The sequence below is a fragment of the Pezoporus occidentalis genome, unplaced genomic scaffold, assembly GCF_034315485.1.
Source record: "Pezoporus occidentalis ecotype Australia unplaced genomic scaffold, CSIRO_AGI_Poc_V1 ctg99, whole genome shotgun sequence".
Lineage (NCBI taxonomy): Eukaryota > Metazoa > Chordata > Aves > Psittaciformes > Psittacidae > Pezoporus > Pezoporus occidentalis.
Window position 1 is genome coordinate 4,157,101 of NW_026916358.1, and position 19,348 is coordinate 4,176,448.

At 40.5% G+C, this 19,348-nt stretch overlaps 1 protein-coding gene across 1 annotated transcript in view; it reads left to right on the top strand.

The window, feature by feature from the left end:
• RFX8 (regulatory factor X8) overlaps window positions 1-19,304 on the top strand; it is a 32,022-nt gene extending 12,718 nt beyond the window's left edge. Inside the window, 12 exon segments of the mRNA XM_062606949.1 lie at window positions 115-172; window positions 1,226-1,321; window positions 1,400-1,477; window positions 1,980-2,093; window positions 2,725-2,875; window positions 4,317-4,375; window positions 7,563-7,719; window positions 9,237-9,331; window positions 10,580-10,694; window positions 14,162-14,406; window positions 14,408-14,453; window positions 19,204-19,304. Of these exon segments, the coding sequence (XP_062462933.1) occupies window positions 115-172; window positions 1,226-1,321; window positions 1,400-1,477; window positions 1,980-2,093; window positions 2,725-2,875; window positions 4,317-4,375; window positions 7,563-7,719; window positions 9,237-9,331; window positions 10,580-10,694; window positions 14,162-14,406; window positions 14,408-14,453; window positions 19,204-19,304 (1,315 nt within the window).
• Window positions 19,305-19,348: the final 44 nt, after the last annotated feature.

Here is a 19,348-nt window from a genome sequence, read left to right on the forward strand (position 1 = left end):
TCCAACCTAGTCCACTCTATCCAGTTTAAGCTCATTTTCTACTAAATACAGAATAAATTAGTGAGCTTTTTAAAAAGTTTTCAGGTTTGTTTTGCTTTTTGTATTTTATCACAGTGGAGACACCCGGAGTTATGGAGATGAACCTGATTACATGAGCCAAAGAACAAGAACGGTGAGTGTCAGATACATCTGACTTACAACAAAATGTCTAGCTGTGTCCTTAATTACAACTTCTATATAACATGTTCTGGTGAAATACTGTTAACCCATCTTCTTCAAAATAATCTTTGATAATCTCACTAAATGCTTACTTCCCCGTCCTGTTTCACCTGGTAGCAAAATATTTTTGTTGCCTTAATGTCAGCTCAAATAATTTTATCTGTGCTGTGAGTGGAAATCGTGTCTGACAGCCCAGGTTCTGAATATTAGGGGAGTTAGTGGAGCACAGCCTTCCTTGTCTGAGGCCCATGGCAACAGACCCTCATGCTGCTGAGGAAGTGTCTTTTCAATGTGCTCTAGACCTTATTGGCATCATAAGTATTTAAATACTGGGAAGTGATTAAGACAAAAGAGAGCAAACCCTGCTCACTAAAAGGGCAGATACAAGTCTAGCTGGTGGCAGGTCTCCCATAAGCATCCTGTCATGGGATGGCTTGACACCAAGGTTCTTGGAAATCATCCAGCAGAGCACGAGCAGCAAACTTATGTGCACCAAAGCGAGGAAAAAAGGAGAGACTGGATGCCTGTCTTATTTTTATGGAGCACTCGGGTGCAGTAATGAATGCTCTAAAGTAGATGTAATGACAGCTGATGAGAAATGTGCTGTCACCCCGACAGCAGAGCCAACTATCTGCAGCCTTGTTCAGAAGGTTACAACTGTGACCTGAGTGCTATAGAACATATATGTGAAAGATACACATAGCATTTAATATTCACTAGTTTTGAAAAGGAATTCATGTACTGCTTAGGATTTAAATATTTGGTCAGCCATGCTTGTTTCTTTCAATCACCCTTACTTTCTGAAAAAAAAAAAAAGACAAGTATTTCTCTGAAGAAATACATCTTAAAAAATTATGTTATACAATTTCAATAAAGTACTTCATACTTTTAACAGAACTGACAAGATAATTGTGATCTTTTTATTATTATTATTATTGTTCAAAATAAATTCTGATGCATTGAGAGCAAGAATTTGCACTGTTCTCCATCTGTCATTTTTCTTAAGACTGAACAAGAGAGATTTCAGTACCTTTGGCCTGAATCCAGCAGATTCTGTCTTTGGGAGCAACCAGAGCTAGCGAAGAAATACCCCTATGAAATGGTATGTTCTTGTTTTCGGTGATCAAGAGAGTCAGCCCTTTGCCTGTGAGATCTTTTTGTACCCTTTTTTTGGTCATAGGTTGTACTGCTTGCCAACGAGTACTACAGCCATTGTCAAGTCATTTTACATATGGTGAGAACGAGGGAACTTGACAAGGTATGCTTTTGCTTTAATAACACTCTGACGACAGCAAACCACTGTAAGGATAAAATTGTTTCTGTGCAGCTTATTTACTCTATGGTTTGATCCAATCTCAAATAGAGATGAAATCTCTATGGTTTGATCCAATTGGAGATGATAATTTATAGACAAAAGGAGCATTCGGTTAAATTATTTGGGAACCCTGAGCACTCCTGGCACATCAACAGGTCTGAGCCCAGCACAAAACATGAGGCCATGGACACATCTCTTTCATTATATCCACATATCCATGGCACAACTCTTTGTTTCTCTCCTCTTTCTTCCTCTTCCTTGTGAGGTTCAGCCCCAGGATGCTTCCACTTATGCTAGAGCCCAGCCAGGATGGGGCCAGGCAAAAAGCCCGGTTCCCCAGTCATTCTTTTGCTCCTGTGCTTCTGTGTGTTTGCTTTATTGAATTACGCTTCACATTTCACAAGTGCAAAATGAGTGAAAATTCATAAAGGACTTTGCATGACAGGTGGAAGGCTGTATCACATCATTCTGGAAGTCTCTGCCGCCTGGAAAGATAGCACTGATGTCCTTGCCAGATGTATGCCAACTGTTGGAAAGCTATGACAGGCAGCTATTCAAGGTACTGTGGACACACTTGCATGTTGTAATTATGTTATTATGTGTTTCTGTCTTTTTGGTAGTTCTACATGATTAAAGGTACAGCTGTTTCTTGTGTGCTGTGCAATGGGATTTTCACTCGTACAGTCTTGTTCTGGCTTCTTCTGAGACAGCACAGTTTAGATTTTGAAAGGAACCAGTGGAATTTGCGATTACTGCCATCTTGCTGCTATATGTTCCTTTGAAAGGCCATAATACCAATAGAGTATGCAGTTACAAATGTGGTCTGTGGTTCTGGCCTGAGGTTATATGACTGAAATTTCAACTGATAACTGTTTTCCAAATTATGACAGGTATTTTTCTTTTGAGAACACTGCTTATTTTGATGATATTCCACATAGAAATATGCAGTATTCTGATCAAAATAATTTGCTAGTTATTAAGTAGTGTCTAGTAATTAATTTAGGAAACAACATTTATTGTTAGAATCTTTTCCTTCATGCTAATAAATGTAGCTTAGCTATTGCTTAATTGGAAAAAAAAAGGGGGCTTCTTTACATTAACGTTTAAACTATCAACACAATTTTGTTTCATGCTGCTGTAAACATCTGTAGCACACCAGTCATATGCAGATCCATCAATGTGTATTCTAGGAAATGGAGAACATCCTACTTCACGATTTTCTGGAGGAGGTGCCTCTGCAACACATTAAGTCAATCAGATTGTTCAGTAAAAATATTGAACTTTGGATGGTTAATGCTTTGGAACACTTTCCATTACAGCTCCAAACATCCAAATCTAAAGGTATGTTTGAGTAATAGAGATTTTCATAAAATAATCTTTGCTTAAACTGCAGAGAAGACCGTGTTATGACACTCAGATAAATTATTTGTAAAATCTTTTTAGCTGAGGTAACTTCCATATTAGTGAGGACTACAATTAGTTGGAATACAGTTAAAAACAAATAGTCTCAGATAATGTGTGAGAACAAATTAAGCCAAAATTATTCCCAATTCATGGTAAATTGAAATTTGCCTGAATCTTTCCAAAGATCTGTCTCTCGGCTGTGTAGAAAACTGAATAATATGCAATCTGCCCTCTGAAATTTGGGTATTGTTCTGCCTCTTCATTTCACAAGTGGTTTTATGTAAATAAATTAATGAATGGCTATAGCAAAGTTCAGTATAAAGGGAAAAAGCCCCATAGTCCCATAAGGAAACCATGACTCTGTCATTAAAGGAGGATTTGAAAAAGTCTGTACTATACAAAGTTGTGTCTACATGTGTGTGTTTGTAAATATGTATTTACATATATACACATATTTATATATGATGCTGAAGATTCTGATTAAAATGAAATGTTGCTCAGTTGTTCAGTGGGTGAAGACCAGCTCCTCAGTGGCAAAGCAGGGCTCCTGTGTAGACAAAAGATTGCATTAGCATTCATACCCTCAAGGAGGACTTGCAGATGTTCTTAATTCTGGCCTTTCTTACATCTGAGTGCTTGACAGAGCAAACTTAGTAATGTGTTTTTAAAATGTGTGTACATGGAGGTATACTTAATTAATCAGCTGCAACCCTTTGTGTATACATTCTGGTCTTTCTAGTTTATACAAACTTCAGAAAACAGACATTTTCACCTGAAACCCATTGCCTGTCTACAGAAGTTTGCAAATTGCTTTATACTCATTTTTCCTGTAATTATCAGTGACTTTATATTTTATTCTTAAAAAGGGATATTCTTGGGTGATGCTTGTCATAATTACAACACAATATAAACAGAAGAAAAATAGAACCAAAGAAACCAACTAATATTAACAGTGCTGCAGAATTATAGCTGTGAAGGTGCAAATGAAAACCCTCCAAACAAAATATAGGAGGTGTAGAATTAATGTTGCTTTGCTTTCACTCACCTTAAACCATGCATGTAAAAGAGTACCAGTCTTGATTAAGAAGTATTTAATGTAAAAAAATATTGCAAGTATTTTTACTGTGTGTCAGGGGTTAACAGATTTACAGTGAAGGAAGAGTGGTGACCTGGCCAGCTTCCACTGGCAAGCTTTAAACTGTGAGGGTCCCCAGCCCAGCCCATAATGCTGGCTGTGTGCCCCTGCTGTGCCCTCCCTTAGCCTCCGTAGCTCCCCATGGGATCTACTTTCTAGCTTAAAAAAAACCTGTCTTCATTGATGTCGTTTAGACTGTAAAATATTAATTACATCAAACATCTGCCTCTTCTTCTTTAACAGAAGTTACAGTGTTTATGAAAAGACTGAGGAGAAAGACAGACCTTGCTAACATGGTTAAGGTATGTTCCAGAATCTGTGGAATAAAAAGCTGGGCATCTCATTCACTCAAGCTGTTTGGACTATTTATGAGATGTTCCCTTCCTCCGGAACAAGTGACACCTCAGTCCACATTCACTGTACTCTCCTGGCTTCCAGCAATCTGAGATGAAGGCTATATCCACATTTTGGTACTTAAAAGCCTGATTTTGGCATCCCCAACATCTTGGGGTAGTGAGTTCCAGGGTTTGATTATTTGTTGCATAACTTTCTTTTATTACTTTAAAATTTCTGCCTTTCTTCATGCAATTCTCTCTGCAAACCTCCATCACATCCTTCCTCAGTTATTTCTATCCAAAGCTGAGGTTTATCTCATCTTCTCACATAGGAGTCATTTGATATTTCTAATCATCCTTTCAGTTTTCTCTGTCTAAAACACACCTGGAATTTCAACTGCAGACTGATGGTCAAAGCAGGTGAGAGTGCTCCTAAGGAGAAGTACTACAGAGGAGCTGTGCAGCTGTAGCCTCTGAATGGTGCAACCAAACCATCCCTTGTAGAGTACTTTGCAATAATTTAGCCACCTGGTAAGAAAATGGGAACAATTTTGGCAGGCTCATCATTCAAAAGAAAAAAAAGTAACTTTCCCATCATGTGTAGATAAAGCAGGCTGACAGCTGCTACTACCTGGACATGCGCAAGTAATTAGAGCATAAAAAGGTGCAAATTCTCTGCAAGAAAGGAATGCGAATATGATGCTTGTCATTTCCTAGGGCTGATTCCTGCTGCCTCTGGTAAACTGTATTTAAGTGTTGCCAGAGGTGGAGCTCTGTCACCTAGAGAATTATAGTTAGTATAGTGAAGAGCAATGGCTGAAGGGACCAGTCTAAAATACTGGAGCATGGAGCTGGGCGTTAGCATCACACTGATGATACTGCCCCTGGTAGTTCCCAGCCTTTGGGTTGCGTGTTCTTGTTACAAGTAGCAGCAATCCTGAGACTGGAAACTCCAAGTAAAATAAGAAAACGGACTTTGTCTTTAACTTACCTGAAGGGGACTACGGAGTGAGACTCAGAGTGCTTTTGCTATTTCGATAAAGCTAGCAGAATGACGAAGAGTTGCTAGAGTGGGAATTTTGTTTGCAAACAAATGGTCAGCTACATTCACTGCTGACTTGGGGGTCATGGCAAGCACATGGTGAATGGGATTTATTAAAATGTGTATGAATCCTGAAGTTTTTCTGAATTTTACAAAAAAATATTTTTCATCTGGACATGGATTATGCATATAAAAGCACAAAATTCAGCAAAGGCTTTAGGATCTTACTGATTTCCATATGGAAATAAGAGACTAAATGTATAGATTAACAAATTTTAGCAGATTCAGGTTTAATTTCCTTCCTGTGTTCATCATTTCGTCAAGAATCTGAAGGAATACTGTGTGATAGTAGCAATTAATAAGAAAAAAAGAGTGACAGATTAGGATCAAATGTTAAGCTGAAAATTGTTTGCAAATGTGAGTAATACATTTGGGGACAAATATGAAGCCAGATTCATTCACAAATGACTCATAGAATCATAGAATAGTTAGGGTTGGAAAAGACCTTAAGATCATCTATTTCCAACCCCCCTGCCATGGGCAGGGACACCTCACACTAAGCCATGCCACTCAAGGCTCTGTCCAACGCGGCCTTGAACACCACCAGGGATGGAGCATTCACAGCTTTGCTGGGCAGCCCATTCCAGTGCCTCACCACCCTTACAGTAAAGAACTTCTTCCCTTATATCCAATCTAAACTTCCCCTGTTTAAGTTTTAACCCGTTACCTCTTGTCCTATCACTACAGTCCCTAATGAACAGTCCCTCCCCAGCATCCTTGTAGGGCCCCTTCAGATACTGGAAGGTTGCTATGAGGTCTCCACGCAGCCTTCTCTTCTCCAGGCTGAACAGCCCCAACTTTCTCAGCCTGTCTTCGTACGGGAGGTGCTCCAGTGCCCTGATCATCCTCATGGCCCTCCTCTGGACTTGTTCCAACAGTTCCATGTCCTTTTTATGTTGAGGACACCAGAACTGCACACAATACTCCAAGTGAGGTCTCACAAGAGCAGAGTAGAGGGGCAGGATCACCTCCTTTGACCTGCTGGTCACACTCCTTTTGATGCAGCCCAGGATACGGTTGGCTTTCTGGGCTGCGAGCACACACTGAAGCCAGCTCATGTCCATTTTCTCATCAACCAACACCCCCAAGTCCTTCTCTGCGGGGCTGCTCTGAATCTCTTCTCTGCCCACCCTGTAGCTGTGCCTGGGATTGCTCCGACCCAGGTGTAGGACCTTCCACTTGGCATGGTTAAACTTCATGAGGTTGGCATCAGCCCACCTCACAAGAGTGTCCAGGTCCCTCTGGATGGCATTCCTTCCCTCCAGCATATCAACCGAACCACACAGCTTGGTGTCATCGGCAAACTTGCTGAGGGCGCACTCAATCCCACTGTCCATGTCAGCGACAAAGATGTTGAACAAGACCAGTTCCAACACCAATCCCTGAGGGGCGCCACTCGTTACTGGTCTCCAGCTGGACATTGAGCCATTGACCACAACTCTTTGCGGGTGGCCATGCAGATCATAGAATCATAGAATCATGGAATAGTTAGGGTTGGAAAGGACCTTAAGATCATCTAGTTCCAACCCCCCTGCTGTGGGCAGGGACACATAAGCAGATAAATGTGATAAAACTCCAACTAGTTTTATTTTAACTAATATATTTCTAATGTTATTTTTACTTTCTCAAAGGTTTGAGCAACTTTAGGAAACCTGCCTTTGAATTGAATTGAAACATGTGCTAAGGACAGATAACATCGACGGGAAAGTCGGCCTCGAAACGCCATTCAATGTTTTAGACAAAATGCCATTATTTGGCATTACTATAATAACTGTAGGCAGAACCAATTGCCAGGCAATTGCCCAGACACTTCAGTTATGTTGGCCTGTCTGCTTCATCACAGACAACACCGCAGAGTGCCATTGAAAAGAACATCTCCCAGAACAAAAAACTCTTAAAGACAACTTAAGATTCATTTCCTTTGATTTTTTTTTTCTCCCCCCAGTTTGGAGACTGGTTATGTAAAGTCTAGTATTGAATAAAGGAAGCTTTTTGACTGACCTAAGGGCTTGAGAAAATGAAAGCCATTAACTGTTTTCCTATTCTCTATAGACAGTGAGAACAGTCTTGAACAGCCACAGCAAAGTCACTGTTTTGCGATCAGACTTGCATGCTGTCATCGAACAGGGATTTCTGGATATTCCTGGAAACCTCGTTCAAAAGGCGTTTAGGAGTCCAGAGGAGCCGCAGAATGACATAGAACTCAAATGTAATATTTTTTTTGATACATTTTGTGCATTCACTTAAGCCCTTGCTTGCCACTGTTAAAGCTCCAGCGTTTCCTCTTGTTTTCCCATTATGTCTGCCCTAATGGGAATTACAGACTTGCTGTAACTCAAAGTGCTGGAAAAGAACAAATAGAACTGAGAATGGAGCATGTAATATTACCCTTCTAACTTTAAAGGTTAAGAATGAAAGGCTTTCCATCCTGACTCTCACTTAAAGGTTTTCCTGTGGCAGCAGCAGTGGGGTCTTCTAGAAGAATGTTGACAAGCAGGGATATTATTTTTTATTCTTTTCTTTGACAAAAAAAAAGAAGTTTTAAGCATTGCATTTCACATTTTCCTCTGTTATTAATTCAAGTGCACTGAATAATTTCTTGTGGCCAGATTTTAAAACACTTTATGCTTAACTGGACGAAGCCCTTCCACATTCATTTCCTTTTGCTGTACTGCAGCCTGTAAACAGTAAATACAGTTTGTATGCAGCCATGCCATAATGCCTTTGTCAGCTTAATGAAAAGAGAAAGCAACATAATGGCAAGTTAATTTTTAGATTAGTGGGCTGCCATTTAAATTATTAGCGAGAGACTGGCAAGTTGAACTAGGCTGTGCACAGAACTGATGCGGAGAAATCTCAGCTCTTTATTCTTGCTCTGCCACCGACTTTCTCGCTGACAAGGGATGTGCCACAGCCTTATTATCACTTCTTTCAGTAGGAATAATGATCTTCTTTCTTCACAGAACCATCAGAAGAACCATTTAAAAAGTATTTATTTATATCTTGAAATCAAGTGCAATGCTCTTGTTAAATTTGCTTATTATATTAATGATGGTCTTACTCTCTCCAAGGCAGATATATTGCATTCTTTGTTTTCTTTGCTTTTCCAAACCGTTATTTATAATAAGCAAGGTTTCACAGACCCTATCCATATGTCTTCCTGAAGTAAGATGTCTCATTAGATGGGCATAAATTTAGAGAGGAACCACAGTAATGTACCTTTTGGCACTGGGCGGTAGGTCCCAGTCTTTCGGGGAAACAGCTGCCTGATATGTAGCAGTATTATCTGTATTTCTGTTGGTCTACAGAATATTCTGCATTTTCTGTTATTGTTTTGAAACCATTTTCTCCCCCTCAACAGATAAACCAATATTTTCTTTTCTCAACCGTATAAAATCTCAGATAAGTATGTTGTCATTGCATATAACCAAATTCCACCTTTCACATTGGAAGTGTTTATTCTTGCCACTTTTGCCATGATGCACTAGATCAGTGCAGATACAGTGGAAATGGACATAAATGTGAATTCTGACTGATTTCAAAGTAGGGTACAATTCCTTAGTAAATGAACAGTATCATTATATTAATCAAAATGATATAAACAGATGTCTTAATATGTTTCAAGCTAAAGATAAAAGAAAGAAAAAATGAAGCCAAAAACTGCAGAAACAAACCAAAAAGCAAACCAATCACTTGATGTAATGATCTCCCTTCTATATTTCGTAGGTTTGAATGACTTTGTGTCTTTGCTGACACCTTCCACAGATATCCGGGTTCTCTTGAACTGTGTGTCTTCGAATCTTCATGCTTTTGTCATTCAGGTATATAATTAATAACTTCAGAAAAGAAAGAGTGATCATACAAATTATCCAGCTACACGCTGACTGTCACCACTCTGCAGGAGCTACATTGTGCACTAGCAACCTGACCAGACTGCAGATTTGCATAAATACAATTTATGCATGCAGCCGAAAAAGAGAGAATTAATTGGCATACAAAAATTCCATCTGTGCAAACAACTACAAGCCTATTTCTGTGCATATATCCACTTTGGCAGTTTTAGTATCTGCTCTCATTTCATAGCCACATAGCCTAACAGTTCCTATTAAACCAAAATTAAGAAGAAAAATGTTAGTAAAAATGAAGAGAACACTTCCTGATTCTTGAAAACATTGATTCATAAAACTGTTGACCTTTAGCAGGTGGTAGGAGAGTGATAATTTCTAGTACAATGTCTACAGCTCCTGTGAAAGATTCAAGTATGACCATCCTTACATAATGCACCTTTCCATATGTTACCAATTCTACCACGCCTGTTCCATCGCTGATTCTGAATTAGTGGTAGCTTAAGGGTACTGCTGAATTCTGCTGCTTGCCAGCCCAATTAACTTGGGTCTGGGTGGTGCTTAAAGGTTTGTTTGGGTTTGGGATTTTTTTCTCATTCTGAAGAAGTAGGGTAAATTTAGCTTGGTTATTTCCTAGTTTTTATTCTTAATTAAGACTAGTACTTTGCAGTTCTGTGGTGCCTTCAAATCACAGAACCCTCAGATACCTCAAAGGATGGTCTAGAGAAGATGGAACAGAGCTTTTCCTGGGTGTTCACAGTCATGGGGCATAAGGCAATGGACACAAGTTTCAGCAAAGAAAATTCCCAATAGATAGAAAGCAAAACAAACAAAACAAACCAAAACCAAAACAAAACAAAGCAACAACAAAAAAAACCAACCAAAAACCCAACCAAAACCAACCAAACAACAATTGCCAGGAGAGTAGTTAAGCATTTGAAGAAGTAACCTGGAAAGGCTGTGGAACCTCCATCCCGCAGCTATTCAGAACCTGGGTGAACAATGCCTAAACTAAGCTGGCCATGCTTTAGACAAGAGATTGAATTAGATGTTCAAAAGTCCCTTTCAACTTATTTTAGGATTCTGACAAAAAAGCAAACCAGAAAAAAACACCTTTTTTGTTCCACCTTTGTATGCAGTCTGTACAGGGAAATGGTCTGCAACACAATAATGAATTCTTTTAACCAACTTTGCCATAAAGAAGTTTTTTTGCTCTATCTGCAGCCAAGCAGGAATAAAGAGGAGTATAGAGAACTGGCATCAGATTTCCATTTGAGATGGAGCTTCCTACTGAGAACAATAAGCAAGGCTATGACCCTCAGCAACACAGACAGTTTTGGTAAGTAGGATCTTTGTGACTTGACTGGTATGCCCCTTTCTGACCTGAGATGGCAGAGGCACCAGACCATATTAACTGACATAAATTTATGCTACAGTCAATAGGGCATCACGTCTTCCTTACTCCCTTCCTTGCATCAAGCACCATTTGCCTGGTGATATGGCTAGACAGGTCAGGGACATGAAATTATTCCTTTTCTTGCCAGATTAGTTCTCTGACTCAAACCCTACGATAAGCAGCAGGGAGGAGAATAGGAGCATGCACCTGGAGATGGCAGGAAGGGCAAGACTCCCTCTCTCTTTCAGCAGAAGCCATTATTTGTCTGCGAGGAAATGAGGAACAGTAGCCTGAGGTGTGAGCCTTTGCTCTCCCTCCCTACAAGAGCTGCACACCCCAGCAGAAGGGTGTGATGGAGACCTAGAGCCACTAATATCCAAACCCAGAAACATTACAGATATATCAAGTGGTAGGTCCAAGTCCTTCGGGTTCTTTCTGTACAATACAGCCAGAGTAGAGCCACTGCAATAACAACTTGCTAGAAAGGCAGTTAGTACCTTTGACAACAACTATATTCTCCTTTTCTGTATGCCTTCCACTGACTTAGGTGCTTGCCTAGCCAACAGCAAGCCTGTTTAAACTGTTAAACTGACTAAAAATTGGTCACTCCTTTAGCTGGGTTAGTTTTGCCTCTGACTTAGTGTTCTGAGCCATCAAGCACCAAATCCATCATACACCAGTGCAAGGCAGGAAAAGTGAAAGGACCGTGCAGTCATACTCACGTGGCTTGAATTGGTGCAACCATGTCTTGAATAAGTTGTCTCTTCCATTTCTGTATTGCATCAACTCTACCCACTCTCTCTTTTCAATTTTAAAACCTTCCAGAGTCTCTCTCTCTCTATTATTCATTCTGCAGAGAGGTATAATCTCCTGTGAGCAGCATCTGATAAACTGTATGAGCCTCTTTTTCGATTTTCAGTGGAGCATCTTCTTATTTTTTTATCTGTTGTTGGATGGGGCTTCACACAAACAGCCAAAGAAAACCTCATTATCTTCTTTGAAATTCCCCTTCAAAACTGAACTTTCATGTATTTCCTACAAAGACATAACAAAAGGGTACATTAAGGTTGTTGTCTTTTGTATTTTTCAGTATTCTTCCCCCATTAATACCTGTGTTTGTGCATGTATGTGCAGACCCCTTTTCTGCATATAGCTGCTACCTTTTGCCTTATATTTAGGCTGCAAACTGGCTGGACCAGGATCTGTGAGCAGGGAACACAGCACAGTAGGGTCCCTTGTCCATCAGTTGTTGCATTACAGTAGTAATAAAATAATTAGTCTTTCCTCCCCCTCCACAGGAGTTCTGTACAACACTCTCCAATGCTGCATGCAGTATTTTGGGCAATGAGGGAATTTGGAATGAATTCCAAGAGCAGCACTGGAAGCATAATGTTTATTGAAATCCCCCACAATGATGAAATCCTCTTCCTTCTTTCCATCACAAGAAAAGTTTAATGAACTGCTTCCCTGTTCTTCAGTTGTCAGTGGCTAGGGACATAAATGATGGAGATCATCCCTTCCTCTGCTGAGCCTTCCTTAAACTAGTTACAAATAATATTTTCATCCCACTTACGACAGTCTTCCTATTATACTTCACTACTATTAATATTGAATTTATTCTCACATATGAGAGTTAAAAATATTTTTTAATCTTCTGCCGTGATGCTCCAATTGATTTGGTCAGTATTATCTCCTTGGTTCTTCAAGGTTTTGGGTTATATCATCTAATAATGTCCCTTCTTTCCCATGTTTTTGTTCTGGTAGGATATTGAGTTTTAGTGGACAAGGCTGGTGCTGTGCTGTTAACAAGCCATCTGGTGTAGAAGTTCCGTACTCAGGGTCACTGCTTTTCAGAAAACTCTTAAATCTCAGTATTTCTTGCAGGAATGGTGGGCATCCTGCAAGTCAAAGCATGTAACATCCACACTGAGGATACACAATTACTAAGGGAAATGTTTTGAGCATCATGTTAATGCAGTGTTAATGCAAAACTACACCTCATACCAGTAACCAAAATCAAACTTACTTCTGTCTGGAGCTCTTGCCTTGGAGCTTGGCACATCTGGCACAAATAATGCACTGTCATACTCACACCTCTGAATTCAGAATTCACTTTCAGGATTTATTTTTACCCTTATCCAGCCCAGCCTCCACATGGGTGATGCCCAAGCGTGATCAGAGGAAGTGTTCAGCTACCCCCACTGCAAGGCAGCAAGGAGCAAGTGTGCTACAGCAGTCAGGGTTAAGGGGACCTCTACAGCTCTTTCAGCTCCACCTCCTCCCCAACAAACATGCCTTTACATATCTCTATCACAAAGCTTCATGTCAGCTGGTAAACCCTCCCTTTCCATACCAGCCTGCCTTCCAGGGCATTCAGGAATGTATTGCTGACCCACACTGGCTGGACAGAGACCCATGCATTCCTTTTTTGTATGCAAGCTTTTTCAAGCTACTCCCTCTTCAAGACTGTGTCCCTTTGTATCATCCCAAGGGACAACTGGAGTGGTAGCTTTTGTTTCATGCTTAGTCTTCTTGAATACACTGAAAACATCTGTAAGACTGTTAGCAGCACTCGTAGACTACTAGTGCCAGGTCTGCATAGTTTGAACTGCAAGTATAATAGCCCTTTTCCTTGTCCCATAGATGAACAAGCACTTCCACTTAGCTATAATTTAAAGATGCACAAAAAGACAAACAGGAGAAACAGTAGCTTCTCAGACACATATAGCATAAAAAGAGGCAGCATTTTTCATTTTTCAAGCTCTGTAAACCTTAGTTTTTCATATAAATTTTGGTATCTCCTTGTTGATGTCCATATAAATATGTTTGTGGGATGCAGAGGTTACAAATTGTTAGACGAATTCCTGTGCAGGTTTATGGCATGGAAGAAGACTTCATATTTACTGTAAGGGCTTTCAACCAAGGTAGGATTCAAAAGTCAATGGTCTCCGTGAGTCTGTCTTGGCTTTTAGCAGTTATGCCCAAGCTGCAAGGTAGGCCATTTAATGTCATAGGTACAAGACATATAGATGTACATAGGAGGGTTTACTTGGCAAGATTTATCCATCTGAGGGGAGAATTGGGGGTGATATGTGGTTGATGATAAGACTTGTAGCAGCAGTGAATGTGGGGGAAAAACTTGAGCAGAAAGCATATAAACAGGAGTACGCTTTCCTCTCTAGCTAAAATAAGGAGGGGAAAGGCTTTTGCTTACATTTCAAATCTGCTGTTGGTGCCTATTTTGCTGTGATATTTGGAAGTACATAATCTTGTAAGTACTACCTGATGAGTGCCAGTCTGCTACTTTGTCTAGCCCATTACTATAATGAAGCCCTTCAAAGAAGGACACATCACAAAGACAAGGAAATGAGGAGGCTGTTAAAATTATTTTTGCTTTTCCTTAAACCTAGGATCCTGGCATTTGCTTAACTTGCTGCTCATGGATTTTGTGGCTCACATTTTCCTGTCCTATATAGAGGAGAAGGAAGATGAAAGTTTCTGGGTTGCAAAGCAAAATGAGTTCCCTGTTCTGTGGTATTACGAGCCCAGCTATCTCTGGGGCTGTTTTGCAGAGGAGCAATGCCAAGCCAGCACTCTACAGCCAGCTTTCACAACTTCGATGCAGAGCCAGAATAACTTTGGAAAGAGCCATGTTTTTCCAGAGTTCTGAGATGTTCGGTGGACACAGCCACTGGCAGCAAGGTGAAATAAATGTTAACTTTAAAGAAAATAAAACAAGAAAAAAAAAAGGGGAAAAAAAAAAGGGTCAATTGGGAGGGATCTCAGGAAGTCTGTGATTGTTTGGGGGGTTTTAGGTGTGTAAAGTAGTAAAAATGAAATCTTTACATCCCACCTCCATCTCATGATCCTGTCAAGGGACTGTAATCTCCACACCACCCACCACATCACCACAGTTCCCTGATTCTTGCCTTGGGTTTCCAGAAGACCTTTGGCATGCCTCCAGATTCCCTGAGCATTATCTAAGCAAGAGCAGTGCTGTTCTGGTGGGTTGGGAGCAGCTTGTGGTCTAGCTGACAAACAGTCTGCATGCACTCACTGTGCATGATGTGGGCTTTTCTCACTACTAGAAGCACTGAGAGGCTCTTTTCCCTCCATCTGCCTCTTAGTTTTATCAAAAGATGTATGAAATCCTTGAGATCTTTCTGCTCCACTGGACTTTCTTGCAGTCAGTCTGCTGCTTCAAACTTACTAGCATAAGGGATGACATACAGGTAGAAAACAAGAAAGACTCTAAGTCTTCCTAGAACACAAGGCTAAATAAAAAGACATATGGGAACATGGATCAAGCCTCTGTGCTTAACACAAGTGATGAATTTTAGACATTCATCTGTTTCCAGAAGTCTCTTCCATGCATTAACAGCCCTTGTCTTAAATCTCAGAGAACACTGTGTTTTCCAGAAAATGGTGCTGGACAAATGTTAATGGCACCAAGACTTATGAAGAAAATTACATTCTTAAGGTGATGCTGCTAAAGTTGTTTTACTCTCAACATGTATTCAGCTTCCAAAAACTAGAGCCAGGACTGGAAACGGACTGTTTTTAAAAAATCTTTATTACTTATACAGACCTGTCATGGACCATTGTTCTTTTAAATATAAAATATGCCAAAAGTACCTCAGCAATGAAAACGGGAAGGGAGAAAGAAGGTACAAAGGAGACAAACCGAGAAAGATTTATATGTGTGATGGGCATGTCTGACAGCTCTTGCTGTTTTTCAAATGTAATACAATGAACCATCCTGCCATAACCCCTTAATGTCGAAAATCAAACTGAGCTGCGTGCAGGCTAAGAGCAAGGACTCACTAAACCACTGGTGGTCAGAAACTAGGAGATAAACCAGTAGAAATCTTAATCAGTATCTGCCCTTCTTCCTATGCTCTTTCACTGTGCTGCCCATATGGGCTTTTGTATGTCCCACTATGCCCATTGCAATGCAGGTGTCAGCAGAGAAGGGTTTGTCTGCGTAAGAGATATGCCTATAAATATGTCTATCAGTTTTGCATATTTCGTACATGATCTCAAGAACAGAGCAAGGCTGATCAGAGTGAGGGATGAGGGGTGTCAGAGAGGAAGGGTATAAAACATGAAATGGGGAGTATGAGGACTTGAGAGAAGGTATGGAGACAGTGAAGTATTGGGAAAGTGTAGAAAGAGCTTAGAGTTAAAAGATCCCAAAGGCTGATGGATCTTATTGGTCCACATACAAGATGCTGATAATGGTAGGCTGAAAAGGAGATCTGCTGATGGTTTAAGTGTTTGCAGTTTGTGAGGAAGCTGAAAAATTGGAACCTGCAGCTCAAAAGGGTTTTAGGAGCTGTGACAGTGAGTGAGCACTTCTGCCTACTCATGTCTTCAATCGGGTGGTAGCTCCCACCTCAACTGTTGCAGGCTCCTTCTTTTTGGGTGTCCATACTAACTCCACAGGTTGCTGAAAAACACAGGGTGCTGAAAAACATATCTTCATCACCCACCACTTTGTATCGCCATCTCTGCAGATCCTTTGTACAGATATCCATTACATGAGGGTTTGTGTTCTGCAACTTTTGATCACCAAAAATCATCATCATCATGCTCCCAAGCAACCATCTGTCCCTGCTCCTGACTAATCCCCCTTCGGCCACAACCCGTTCTGTGGGGTATCTAAAGCCTCAGCAGCCTTAGTGGCACCCACCAGTCACACTCCTGTTTCCTGGACCACATTTCTGCTGCCTGGCATCTCTCTCTCTGCATCATGGGTATATTTCATCATTTTTCCTTTTAACTCCTTTACTTCATGCAGCCCCCACAGCACTCTGCGACCCAGTGCCTTTTGTCAGCTCCCATCCTCCACTCTGTCCACTGCCAACAACAGCAACCTCCATACCTTTTTAATCTTGTCCCACAAGGCATTTCTGTGCCTTCTCCACAGCCTGTTAGGCTTAGGGAAAAAATCTGTTCATCGCACCTCCACCCTCATCTCATTGAAATTAGTGCTAAACACTCTGTTTTGCAGTGAAACCCTGGAAAAATGAGAGGGAGGACTGGTAACAGAAATCAGAAAAGAATCTCCCAACCTTGCCCTGATATCAGCAGCATCAGTGTGTGTCTGTGGCTTAGCGGATCCCTTCATGATCTTTTAGTCGTCACCTTCATTCTTCCTCTGCCTTTCCCATCTGTTTTTGGTCCTCCATTCCTAGTTCATGATGAATATAAATTACACTCCTCAGCAGAGAGACCACTTTATTCCCATTTATACTGAACAGCACAGCACATTTCTGAATCATTTTTTTAAATATATATAATTTGAAGCATGGAAATAATTGCTAATAATCTTGAAAACAGAATACATTCCTATTTAGTGCCATCTCCTGAGGAAAACGTTAATTTTACATGAAAAAATGTGGAAGGTGGGGAGTGAGACAATACAAGATTTGAACACACTGGCTTAACAGGGAGCATGGCAGATGAAATGTTGTATGGCCAACAGCACGTAGTATGAACTAAGAACTGCTGAAACTGGTGGCAGTAACGAAGATGCTCTGAGTGAGCCATGATCTATAAAAGTGCAGCTCAGAGAGCATTGGCCTGATCTTTATTCCTTATCACAGAACTTGCAGTTGCTTTCTCTCAGCACGAATAGCATTTTTTCAACTAGAAAATCCCATTCTAGGCTTCCTCTCTTTGTTCACTTGTTACCAAATTAAAATCCTATTAAACTGCACACCTGCAGTGGGTTTATCTGCAGAGCACCGTGCTGTAGCTTTTAATCCAATTCCATACCTTCATAACATACAATATACTGCAAATCAGGGCGCGGAGAGACAGAAGGTACACTGTTCATAGCTTTGTTGGCAGGGAACACTTTGATTTGTTAAAAAGGGAGAAAAAATAAGGACATAGTTAATTACTTAAAGGAATGGTAAATGTCCATATGAGTGGTCTGTATAATCCAGGATATAGAGAACAAGTGAAATTATTAACTAAAATGGTAAAAAAATGAGAGCAAAATCTTGACCCTGCTTAAATTCAGTGGCAAAACTTCTGCTGATTTTAAGAAAGCACGGATTTCAGCATGAAAAGGCAGTCCCCATCAGGGGAGAAACAGGCTGAGACTATTTGTTTTGAAAAAGAATTGAATGGCTTATGGCAGAGATAAAGTGTGAATGATGCATTGAAAAGTGGATGTGGTCTCCTATCAGACCTTTGCTGCCCTACGATGAAACCCAATGTGTATCTCCTCTTGTTGGGTTAATTGACGTAAAATAAGGTTGAGTATCTGTAAAATACCTTGGGTTCAACAGCAAAGAACAGAGAAGATTTTTTTTATTCAAGGAAGGGAGAAACAAATGATTTACAGTTCCTACGGTCAAAATATTTTCATTTTTCTTTTCTAATTTTCAGCTCATGCAGGTCATTTTGAAAGAGAGAACTACTAAAACTTTTACTATGTTGGATCTTCAAGTCAGAAGGGAAGCACTTCTTACTCAGAAAGAGACACAGATGATTCTTGACTTCAATGAACACCAAACTTTCAGAGAAAACCGGCCTGACTTGAAAATTCTGTATACTAGACCATTATTACTTTCTGATATAACTTTAAGAAAATACTGTTTTCATTCTCTTAAATTTAAGATATTTTTCCCAGAAATACTAAATGCAAAACTCTACTAGCAACACTGGTTTGTTTTTTCAAAAGTCATGCTATTTTGTTCTTTATTAGAAGAAAAAGGTAAAATATTTGTGGTTTGCTTTTCATAGAACCATAGAATGGTTTGGGTTGGAAGGGACCTTAAGGCTCATCCAGTTCTAACCCCTTGCCATGGGCAGGGACACCTTCCACTAGACCAGGTTGCTCAAAGCCCCATCCAGCCTGGCCTTGAACACTGCCAGGGATGGGGCAGCCACAGCTTCTCTGGGCGACCTGTGGCAGTGCCTCATCATCCTCACAGTAAAGAATTTCTTCCTAATATCTAATCTAGACCTCCCCTTCATCAATTTAAAGCCATTCCCCCTTGTCCTGTCACTACATACCCTTGTGAAAAGTCCCTCTCCAGATTTCTTGTAGGCCCCACTTAGGGCCCCCTTTAGCTTTATCTATTTCTTGTGGTTTTGTCATCAGTAAAGATGAAGGCCTACTTGAAGTCATTCTGGTAAATTTATCTGGAAGCTATAGAACAGATGAGCGATGCAACAGCTGTTTACAAGCATGTATTTTACAGAATTTGAAGTTTGCACTGCAATTCTGAAGGGGTCTGCTGCAAGAACAGAAAAGGAGCAGGATGCAACAGCGCCTTTAGTAAATAGGGCTGTTGACATAAACTCAACTACACACTCAAATCTTTGCCTAATTAAAGCCTTGCTGGGGAAACATATTTAATAGCAGTGCTGCATACTTAGATGTCAAAACGAATCTCACGAGCACCAGAACTGATTGATGATGTCTGTCTTCTAGGACTTGGAGTCTTGCTGTTGCTTGACCCTGGTGTCCAAATGAAATCTTTCCCTGCAACATGGTCGTGCTCCGTCGTGGATTCTCCCTTTCACGATAACTGAAGGCATCCCATCACCTCTCTCCAGGCGGTTGGTTTCACCTGCCA